The 12,175-nt window shown below is 37.9% G+C and overlaps 2 protein-coding genes across 2 annotated transcripts; both read right to left on the minus strand.

Annotated features, from left to right (window-relative positions):
* Positions 1-1,734: 1,734 nt before the first annotated feature.
* On the minus strand, positions 1,735-2,844 carry LOC107786844 (uncharacterized). The gene has a single exon (XM_016608343.1). It carries the CDS (start codon positions 2,842-2,844, stop codon positions 1,735-1,737), a length of 1,110 nt encoding a protein of 369 aa, XP_016463829.1.
* A 129-nt stretch (positions 2,845-2,973) lies between these two features.
* On the minus strand, positions 2,974-3,786 carry LOC107786846 (uncharacterized). Its single transcript, XM_075248463.1, has 2 exons — positions 3,712-3,786; positions 2,974-3,591 (listed from the first exon to the last, which is right to left on the minus strand). The coding sequence occupies exons 1-2, from the start codon at positions 3,784-3,786 to the stop codon at positions 2,974-2,976; spliced, it is 693 nt and encodes a 230-aa protein (XP_075104564.1).
* Between the last annotated feature and the right edge of the window lie 8,389 nt (positions 3,787-12,175).

Below are 12,175 nucleotides of genomic sequence, written 5' to 3' on the forward strand. Positions count from 1 at the left end.
TTTCACAGCAGAGTTCTCGATTGACGGCACCAGCACCAGCAGTTACACCACCCGCCCTGCCATCTCGAGGTGGAGGTCAGGCAGCTAGGGGTCGTCCAAGAGGGGGAGGCAGATCAGGAGGCATGCATGCTCGATTCTATGCTTTTCCTGCCATGCCAGATGTTGTTGCCTCAGACGCAGTAATCACAGGTATTGTTTCAGTGTGCCACAGGGAGGCTTCTATATTATCTGACCCTGGTTCCACTTACTCATATGTATCATCGTAATTTGCTCATTATATGGGTATGCCCTGTGAGTCCTTAGTTTCACCTGTTTGTGTATCTACACTGGTGGGTGATATTATTATTATGGATCGTGTTTATCGGTCGTGTGTAGTAACTATTGGGGAACTGGAGACTAGAGTTGATCTCTTATTACTCGGTATGGTTGATTTCTATGTAATCCTGGGTATGGATTGGTTGTCTTCATGTCATGCTATTCTAGACTGTCACGCAAAAAGTGTGACGTTGATGATGCCGGGGTTTCCAAAGGTCGAATGGAGGGGTTCTCTAGATCTTGTTCCTAGCAGGGTAATTTCTTATTTGAAGGCCCAACATATGGTTGGAAAGGGATGCTTGTCATATTTGGCCTTTGTGAGAGATGTTGATGCAGATACTCCTATTATTGATTCAGTACCGGTCGTGCGAGACTTTTCGGATGTATTTCCTACAGACCTGCCGGGTATGCCACCCGACAGGGATATTGATTTCGGTATTGACTTGGTGCAGGGCACTCAACCCATTTCTATTCCTCCATATCGTATGGCACCAGCTGAGTTAAAAGAATTGAAAGAGCAACTTCAGGAACTCCTTGAAAAGGGTTTATTAGGCCTAGTGCGTCACCTTGGGGTGCACCGGTTATGTTTTTGAAAAAGAAAGATAGTACTATGCGGATGTACATTGATTATAGGCAGTTGAACAAAGTTACAATCAAGAATAAATATCCATTGCCGCGTATTGATGTTTTATTTGACCAGCTTTAGGGAGCGAGGGTATTTTCCAAAATTGATTTGAGGTTTGGGTATCACCAATTGAAAATTCGGGATTCGGACATTCTAAAGACGACATTCAGGACTCGTTATGGCCACTATGAATTTCTTGTGATGTCTTTTGGGCTAACCAATGCCCCAGCAGCATTTATGTATTTGATGAATAGTGTATTTCAACCATATCTTGATTTATTTGTTGTGGTATTCATTGATGATATTCTGGTGTACTCACATAGCTAGGAGGAGCATGCACAACACTTGGGTATTGTATTACAGAGGCTGAGAGAGGAGAAACTTTATGCCAAATTCTCTAAGTGTGAGTTCTGGCTTAGTTCGGTGGCATTCTTAGGACATATAGTGTCCAGTGAAGGTATTAAGATGGATCCGAAGAAAATAGAGGCAGTTCAGAATGGTCCCAGACCATTCTCAGTTACTGAGATTCGGAGTTTTCTCGGTTTGGCCGGTTATTATCGTCGTTTCGTGGAGGGTTACTCATCTATTGCATCGCCTATGACTAAGTTGACCCAGGAAGGTGCTCCGTTCAGGTGGTCAGATGAACGTGAAGAAAGCTCTCAGAAGCTCAGGACAGCTTTGACTACAGCTCCAGTCAGTGGCGGACCCAGAATTTTTATCAAGCGGGTTCAAAATACAAAGAAGCAAATATATAAAGAGGTCAACAAAAAAAGAGGTCAAAAAAATATATATCATTACAACTGTCCTCTACGAGTTTTTATTTCCTGAAACGTATTCATAATAGTCTCATCAGAAATGGTGTTAAATATTTTTCTTTCTACATAAGGTACCAAACAACTGCTCATGAATTCGTCATTCATTCGGTTTCGCAATTCACTCTTGATCAACTTCATCGCCAAAAAATTTCTTTCAACGGTAGCAGTGGCAACAGGTAGAAGCAAAGCAAATTTCATAAGGCGAAACACAAATGGATAATTCAAATGCTTCTTTGTATTAACTAGTGTTTCAGAAAGATCAACAAGTCCTTGTAGATTTGAGAACCTTTCATCAACATCACGAACATCAACAATATAAGTTTCAAGCTGATTCTTGAGTGTAACCGTTATATTCTCATCAAAATCATCAGGATATAATTCAGCCATCCTCAATATCTTGTTTATGTCAAAACTGGAAAATGAGTCAACTGGATTTAAGCAGGCTACTCCAACAAGCAAGTTCGTTGTCACCTCATTAAAACGAGCATTGAGTTCTTGAACTTGCCAATCAATAATCTTAAAAAATATATCAGCACGATAGTGATGTAAAATAGTATAATCAGCAACTTTACGTCGAGATCTTCCGGAGTTAACATAGAGGTCATCAAAGTTTGGTATCAAGATATTATACTTGACACAAAATGCAGATACCTTATCAATAAGTGAATCCCATTTTTCTTCTCTTAGCTTTTGCAACCGTTGCTTTGCCACTTCAACAAGTAGAATAGCATTTGCAATATCTTGCTCCTTTTTTTGTAAGGATGTATTAAGCTCATTTGTGATCCCCAAAATATCTCTCATTAGGTGCAACATGAAAGCAACCTCAAATGTTTGACAAGTGCTAAGATATCCCTTTGCCTTAGCTCTTTCTTCTAAAGTCGGGGCATCAACAACGATAGTATCAAGAACATCAATAATTGAGCTAAACATAAAAATAAAGTTCTTAAAAGATTTGTAGTGAGAACCCCAACGAGTATCTGCAGCTCTAGCAAGACCAAGTTCTTGATTCAAACCCCTACCAGTTTCAAGTTCACCCATGTCTAATGCCTCTTGAACTTTTTCTGCTTGAGATTCTCGAAGATCATCCATACGTTTAAAAGAACCTCCCACTATATTCAATACATTAGAAACCAACAATACAAGTTCTCCCACTTCAAGACACCTTTTGGATACCGCAACAAGAGTCAATTGAAGTTGGTGTGCAAAACAATGAATGGATTAAGCAGATTTACTTTCTTGTTGAATCAAAGTTTTGAGGCCACGTAAAGCCCCTTGCATGTTGCTTGCTCCATCATAGCACTGTCTACGCACATAAGATAAACTCAAAGAATGTTGAGCAAGGTAATCAACAATTGCTTTCTTTAAACACAAAGCAGTAGTATTACGAACATGAACGATCCCAATAAAATACTCCATCACAGATCTGCATCTATTAACATATTGCATGACAATAGCTAATTGCTCTTTGCGTGATACATCATATGATTCATCAACTAGCAATGTAAAAAGGTCTCCATTTAGATCGTTCATAATTGCTTTAACTGTTTCAATTTTACATGCAATGATAATGTCTTTATGAATTTTATGAGAAGTCAACTGATCATTCTTTGGAGCCTTTTTCAACACAAGATCACGAATTTTATCGCACCTCTCTGCATACCATAAAAGAATCTCAAGAAAGTTACCCTTGTTTAATGATGATTCATCTTCACGATATCCACGGAATGCCAATCCTTGATTCAATAGGAGTTTCACCACCTCAATTGAAGCCTTCAAGCGAATTTTGTATTCGAGCTTGGTTTGAGTGGATTGCCTATCAAATGAAGTTTGAATTGACTGTTTTTATTTTAATAGATCTTCACATTTACTTTTTGCCTGATTATGAATACTGCTCGACCCATGCATATCTAATCTGTTCTTTTTGTGCCAGCTCTTAAATCCTAAACTTGAAAATACATCACCTCCACCTTGATGAATGCCTTCATCTTGAAATAAGTAGCAATACAAACAGTAAGCTGCATCTTCAATCATACTATACTCCAACCAATTATGATATCCTTTAAACCAATTAGGATTGAAACGGCACTTTAAGCCCGAAAAATCTCTTTGAGGAAACTTATGATATCGGGGTTGGCAAGGACCTCTTCGGAGGTATTCTCTTCTAATCTCATCACGCTCATTTAGATGAAAGTCTCTAATGGGTAATCTCTCCTTTGGATCAGTCTTTAAAGAATCGAGATCTATTCCTTGTCTTTATTTTTTAGAGGATTGAGGTTGTTCTACTAATTGGTTCAAATTTTCTTCCACGGGAGTAACAATTAGAGAGGATGAACTTGATTGTGGCAACTTGGAAGATACCGGAGGATAAAATCTCTTCATTGTAACATAAACTGGATTACCAAATTAGAATTCGAATTAGAAGAATAATTTAATTAAACTTAAATTTCAACTAACATTTATTCATTCTTCACCAATAATTTAATTTTCTTTTATTTTACATATCATTATATTATAAAATAGTTAGATGAGATTTTAATCATCATTAAATAGCTTTGGACCACAACTTTGAAAGTTCAAAATGTCTTTACAAGAGTTATTGTTTTCATCATAATTTTTCTTGAAGCAACAAAGAGAACAAATAAAAAAATCAGCAATGTAAATTCTAGTGATGGGCAAGTATTTTAAAGCAGATTATTTATATCATGGAATAATTGAGTTAATTGAAAGGAACATCTATATAATGCAGTTAGCCAAACACATATACATAATACACTCATACACTTAGAAAATAAAATTAATCTGAATCCAATGTGTTATAGTCAATTAGTCATCCCTAAATCACTTAATGATAATTGATAAGATAGACCTAATTTATATGTACAAGAAAAAAAACTAGAAATCAGAGAGAAACCTGATGGTGATAGTTGATGGTGAGAGAGTGAGAGGATAATGGCAGGAGACAGCTATGGAAGGAAGCAATATGACCTTGAAATTGAACTAAAAGATTCACTAGAGAGAGAGAGAGACAACAAGCATTTTTTATGAAATATGCAGATAAATAGAGAAGGGTTTCGGAATTGGGGCTGTTAGTTTGGGAATTGGTTGGGTCACTGTATTTTAGACATAAACGACGTCGTATTTAAATAGGAAATACGTATTAAAACAAAATAATTCTGACTGGTTTCGAACTCAAGACCTTGGGGAAAATTTGAACCCACTTTGCCAACAGGCTATTCGTCATCAACGTTTTAAGCAGGGTCAAAATAATTTTTATACATAAAACGTTCTTAGAAATATAAAATATACTTATATATACAGTGTTATTTTTCGATGAAGCGGGTTCATTTGAACCCTCTTGACCCTACGTGGGTCCTCCCCTGGCTCCAGTATTGGATGTTTCCGAGCCGAATCGAGTTTTGGCCTGTGTGGTTTCTCAGTATTTTTTATATGATCGCATCAGAGAGCACCAGTATGATGATCCACATATGCACGGTGATGCACGGTGATGCCAAGGAAGTCACTATTGGAGATGACGGTGTATTACGGATGCAGGGGAGGCTATGTGTACCTAATGTAGAAGGTTTGCGCGAGCTGATTCTCCAGGAAGCTCACAATTCGCGGTACTCTATTCATCCACGCGCCGCGAAGATGTATAAGGATTTGAGATAGCACTATTGGTGGAGGTGGATGAAGAAAGATATAATTGAGTTTGTATATCAATGTTTAAATTATCAACAGGTAAAGTACGAGCACCAGAGACCAGACAGATTGCTAAATAGACTTGAAATTCTGGAGTGGAAGTGGGAGCATATTACCATGGACTTTGTAGTTGGACTCTCATGGACTTTGAGAAAGTTTGATGTTGAATGGGTGATAGTAGATCGATTGACCAAATCTGCGCATTTTATTTCAGTCGGTACTAATTATTCTTTGAAGCGGTTGGCTAGGATTTATATTCGCGAGATTGTTCACCTACATGGTGTGCCGGTGTCCATTATTTCAGATCGGGGTACGCAGTTTACCTCACAGTTTTGGAGGGTAGTGCAGCGAGAATTGGGCACACGGGTTCAGTTGAGTACAGCATTTTACCCTCAGACAGACGGACAGTCCGAGCGCACTATTCAGATATTGGAGGATATGCTTCTCGCTTGTGTCATTGATTTTGGGGGTTCTTGGAATCAATTTCTGCCACTCGCAGAGTTTGCTTACAATAATAGCTACCAGTCAAGCATTCAGATGGCTCTGTATGAAGCTTTATATAGGAGACGGTGTCGGTCTCCGGTGGGTTAGTTTGAGCCTGGTGAGGTTAGACTATTGGGTACTGACTTGGTTTAGGATTCTTTAGAGAAGGTCAAAGTAATTCAGGAACGGCTTTGCACGGCACAGTCTAGACAGAAGATTTATGCCGACAGGAAGGTTCGTGATGTTGTCCACATGGTTGGGGAGAAGGTTCTGCTCAAGATTTCACCCATGAAGGCTGTGTTGAGGTTCGGGAAAAAGGGCAAGTTGAGCCCTCGGTATATTGGGCCTTTTGAGATACTTAAGAAAATTGGGGAGGTGGCTTATGAACTTGTTTTTCCACCTAGTCTATCAGGTGTTCATCCAGTGTTACATGTATCCATGCTCCGAAAGTATGTCGGGGATCCGTCTCACATTCTGGATTTCAGTACAGTATATCTGGACGGTAATTTGACTTATGATGTGGAGCCGGTGGTTATTTTAGACCGGCGGGTTCGAAAGCTGAGGTCAAAGAACATAGCATCAGTGAAGGTGCAGTGGAGAGGCCAGCCAGTCAGAGAAGCTACTTGCGAGACTGAGCAGGATATGCTGAACAAATATCAACATTTATTTGAGACTCCAAGTATTATTCAAAACCCGTTCGAGGACGAACGTTTGTTTAAGAGAGGGAGAATGTAACGACCCGGCCGGTCGTTTTGAATATTATAACCCCGTTCCTCCATTTACGACTCAATTTATGTCTTGCAATTAATTTATGACTTATCGGGTTAGTTGGTTCGGGTCCGGAAGGAACTCAGAGTGAAATGAGACACTTAGTCTCATAATTAAAAATTTAAGTTAGAAAAGTGGACCGGATATGGACCTATGTGTAAACGACCTCGGATTTGAATTTTGATGATTTCAATAGCTCCGTAAGGTAATTTTGGGAGTAGGAGCATGTCCGGAATATTATTTGGCAGTCCGTAGAGGGATTAGGCTTGAAATGCCGAAAGTTTAATTTTTGAGAATTTTGACGGGGGTTTGACTTTTTGATGTCGGGGTCGGAATTCGATTCTGAAAATTGGAATACCACTATTATGTCATTTACGATTTGTGTGCAAAATTCGAGGTCCATCGAACGTGATTTGATAGGCTTCGGAGTCGTTTGTAGAAATTAGAAATTTCAAAGTTCGTTAGGCTTGAATTGGGGTGTAATTCATAATTTTAGCGTTGTTTGAGGTGATTTGAGAGTTCGACTAAGTCCGTATGATATTTTAGGACTTATTGGTATATTTGATCGAGGTCCCGAGGGGCTCGGGTGAGTTACGGATGGTTAATGGGTTGGATTTTGGACTTGGAACTCTCCTAGAATTTTTCTGATGCACCATCTGGTTTCCTTCATCGCGTTCGCGAATGGAGCCTCGCGTTCGCGAATAGGAGCTGAAGGGCTGGCAATATTTGCTCTTCATGTTTGCGAAGGATGGACTGGGTGTACATCACGAACGCGAGAGGTGTTACGCGTTCGCGAAGAAGAGAGGAAGCAGTTGAGGACCCCAGGCAATTGGTCTACATGTTCGCGTTGGGGGTATCGCATTCGCGTAGTGAGGGGGAACGAAGCATCGTGTTCGTGAAGGGTTGAATGCGTTCGTGTAGAAGGCATTGAGGCAGTAGCATTTTGTGCTTCGTGAATACGAGGGTGATGTCGCGTTCGCGAATGAGGAATTTGGACGGGAGATATTTTGTTCTTCGCGAACGCGAGGCACTCACCGCGTTCGCGAAGAAGAAAAGCAAGGGCAGTGAGTTTAAGTTCTGAAAATGGGACGAATTTGACGATTTGGAGCTCGGATTTGAGGCGATTTTGGGTGATTTTCAGAGGTAACAACGGGGTAAGTGTCCTTAACTCAATATTGGTTAAATTACCCGAATTCATGGTTGTTTATATCATTTAAATTGGTGAATTGAGTTGGAAAATTTGAAAACCCTCTTGGTTTAAATTGAAGATTTGAGGGTCGAGTTGGGGTCGAATTTTGGTATAATTGGTATGGTTAGACTCGTGGTTGAATGGGCTTCCGGATTTTGTAACTTTAGTCGAGTTCCGAGACATGGGCCCCACGGGCATATTTGAGCTAATTTTCGGATTTTTATGGAAAATTATTATTTTTTTATGGAATTAATTACAATAAATTTTATTGACTGAAACGAATTATTTATGACCATATTCGAGACGTTTGGAGATCAATTCACGAGGAAAGGGCATTGTAGAATAAGAATTTCACGACTTGAAGTAAGTAACAGTTTTAAATCTGGTCCAGAGGGTATGAAACCCCGGATTTTAGTATTATGCGATTATTTTAGAGGTGACGCATATGCTAGGTGACGGGCGTGAACCGAGGGGATTGTGACTTGGTCTGTCCCGAAAAACTGTAAAGTTAAATAATTTTTTGTTAGTTATATGCTCTCTATGTGTTGATAATATTTGACTGTAAATCATGTTAGAAATCAAGCTTAGGCTATGTGATAGTACTGTTGGGACCCACAGAGGTCGCGTACTTGTTGACTTGACGGCTAAATGCTATATGTATTCAGTCTCAATTTTTAGTTGCACATTTTATCTCAGTCTCTGTTATTATTATTGATACATCATATCATTGTTGTTTGGGTTGATTTCATGATTATTGAGAGCCCGAGAGACTGAAGAGATTTATGACTGAGTGAGGCCGAGGGCCTGATTGTGAGTTATTGATACTATAGCGCGTGAGTTGTCCGTGCAACACGTGAGTTGGCCGTGCAGATCCTTATATTATACTATAGCACGTGAGTTGGTCGTGAAGCACGTGAGTTGGCCATGCAGATCCTTATATTATACTATAACACGTGAGTTGGCCGTGCAGATCCTTATATTATACTATAGCACATGAGTTGGCCGTGCGGATCCAGATATTTATATTATGGCACGTGAGTTGTCCGTGCAGCACGTGAGTTGTCCGTGCAGATTATAGCGCTTGGACTGTAGGAGCTCCTCCGGAGTCTGTACACCCCCAGTGAGCACGGGTACCCATTGAGTGAGTGATGAGGGCTGGGAGCCTAGGGAGTGATAAGGGCTGGGAGCCCAGTGAGTGATTGTCGTTCTGAGAGGTTGTACTTGAATTCTATTTGTTGTTGCACTTAGTTGCTATCTGTCATTGTTGTTAAATTTCTGAAAGATTATTGATATACGGATTACATAAACAGAAACTGTATAAAAATTATTTTGATATTAAACTGCCAGATTTGATAGCATGTCTATTCTTTGCTGGGATTACTGGAAATGAACCATAACTGTGTAGCTCGTTACTATCTTCAGTTCCTTATTTATTATTGTTACTTGCTGAGTTGGTTGTACTCATACTACACCTTGCACTTCGTGTGCAGATCCAGGTGTTCCCGGACATAGCGGGTGTTGATCCTTTCGCGCGGTTGATTTTCAGGAGATTTTGAGGTAGCTGCCGTGTTCCGCAGACCTTGCCTCTCCTTCTCTATCTCTTTGTTCACTGTATTTGGTCTCAGACTATTATAAACTATATTTTCCAGACTTGTATTCATATTAGATGCTCATGTACAGATGTACTCAGTGACACCAGATTTTTGGGAGTGTTTGTATTATATTTAAATATTATATTTTCAATCTTGAGAGAAATTGTGGTTTATTGAGATTTTCGGCTTGCCTAGTATTGAGATATGCGTCACCACGACGGGTGAGATTTTGGGTCGTGACAGGGGATTTGCAGCCGTACCCTTTATTTGTGCCACCTTTTAACCTGTACCATATTTTTTAAAATTATTGATTTGGTAGCCATCTCACAAAAACTCCGTAATAATATGACAATCACACCCCTGATAGTATTAGCATTAGCATGCTACTTTAGAGATGACCTCATTCGCATTAACATACTGTAAAACAAGCCCTGATAAACGTAGCAGCATGCTAACGTTTGGAGATGACGTTGTTTTACAGTACTAGGGGTTATTCATTAGCATGTGAGATGGTGTAAAACTTCAGTCAATTACAGTAGCAGTTGAAGTTGTTTTACATTGAAGCTAAAATTTCATACTAATGCATGCTGAAGTTATTTAGTTCATTTGCTAAAACTTCAGACTAAACATGCTGAAGTTATTTAGTTCATTTGCTAAAACTTCAGTTTAAACATGCTGAAGTTATTTAGTTCATTTATGAAAACTTCAGACTAAACATGCTTAAGTTTTTGTCTTGCAATATGTAATTTTCTAATGAGTTTTTGCTAATGCATGCTGAAGTTATTTAGTTCATTTACTAAAACTTCATACTAAACATGCTTAAGTTATTTAGTTCATTTGCTAAAATTTCAGACTAAACATGCTTAAGTTATTTAATTTATTTGCTAAAACTTCAGTCTAAACATGCTGAAGTTATTTAGTTTATTTGCTAAAACTTCAGACTAAACATGCTGAAGTTATTTTAGTTCATTTGCTAAAACTTCAGACTAAACATGCTAATGTTATTTAGTTCATTTGCGAAACTTCAGACTAAACATGTTTAAGTTTTTGTCTTGCAATATGTAATTTTCTAAAGAGTTTTTGCTAATGCATGCCGAAGTTATTTAGTTCATTTACTAAAATTTCAGACTAAACATGTTTAAGTTATTTAGTTCATTTGCTAAAATTTCAGACTTATCATGCTTAAATTATTTAGTTCATTTGCTAAAATTTCAGACTAAACATGTTTAAGTTATTTAGTTCATTTGCTAAAATTTCATGCCAAAACATGCTGAAGTGTTGTCCTGCAGTCTACAGTTTTGTCAATAGTCCTGAAGGGCAAAATCGTCTTTTTAAAATACTTTTAACAAAAAAAATGGGTACGGATACAAACGAAAAAATAAAACGGGTATAAGTTAAAAGGGGGCGACCAAATAGGACGCCCATGCAATTTTTACATTATTATTGAGTTTCAAATTTCATTGGTGAAACTTGAGGATCGGGGACGTTGTCATATGATTACTCCATTACAATTGCTATTTTCAATTACAGGGGTCAAAGTAGCTAGCCCACACAATTACTTCCGGTTTGTAAGGTTCAATATGGGCACTCATTAGCAAATTTCCTTGTTAAATTAATTGAGCCACTGTGCTAATTAGGGATAAGACCACTATTGGGCTTGGGTAGGCAAACTTAGGAAATATTGACACTCGATAACAACATGCAAGAGGAATTGGCAAATTATTGGCCATATATTATTTTGGCAAAGACAACCCCAAATAAATTGGCATTATATAGCCAAATTTTAAAAAAAACTACTTCCTATTTATTCTCTTTCTATACCCCCCCCCCTATAACTTACGTATTATTTTCTTTTCCCTCTCACTTTCTCTCCTTATATTTCTTCTTCAATCTCTTCTTTTTCACTCATAGTTTAGCAAAAATTCTTACAAATTATGCAAAAAAATCAGTGGGATGAAAAGGTAAGGTTGATTTCACATCAGAGAAAATCAGAAGCAAAAACTAAGAGAGAAAAAATATATTTTAACTTTTTTTTTGTTGGATTGAATGAGTGGGCTTGATTGAAATTGGTTGAAAATACCTAGACGAGGCTATGTACAAAATTTGAGCAAGATTAGAAGTAATTTAGACTGGTTTCAGTAAGAATCAGACCTAGAAATCCAATTGCGACATGTATATATCACATTGTATATCGTGTATCAGTGTATATCACACACAGATGTTTATGGACGTCTATGTATATCACTTTGTATATCTTGTATACAACACAATTTCTTTATGGACGCCCGTGTATATCACATTGTATATCGTATATATAACAGAAATATTTATAGATATACACAGATATACATGATATACAGGAGGTATAACTGATGTACATAGAGATATATACGGGATACAATAGGGGATACACATGTGGAGTCGTCTTGAACTTGAGTTTTCAATCTGAAATGTGTTATACAAAGAAGGAAAATAAAATTTTGATATACTTTTTTGATATACACATTATTATTATGTTATACATTGTGATATGTAAATAATATAATTATTATTGTGTTATATATATTTGGATATACAAATAAAAAAACTAGAAAAATAATTAAAAAATATTTGAGAGTTTTTTCGGATACTACTGAAGGAAATGGAGCCTAAATTCTAAGATGATGGTTGCTATGAGAGAAGAGAGAGA

Source organism: Nicotiana tabacum, chromosome 24 (assembly GCF_000715075.1).
Source record: "Nicotiana tabacum cultivar K326 chromosome 24, ASM71507v2, whole genome shotgun sequence".
NCBI classification, from domain to species: domain Eukaryota; kingdom Viridiplantae; phylum Streptophyta; class Magnoliopsida; order Solanales; family Solanaceae; genus Nicotiana; species Nicotiana tabacum.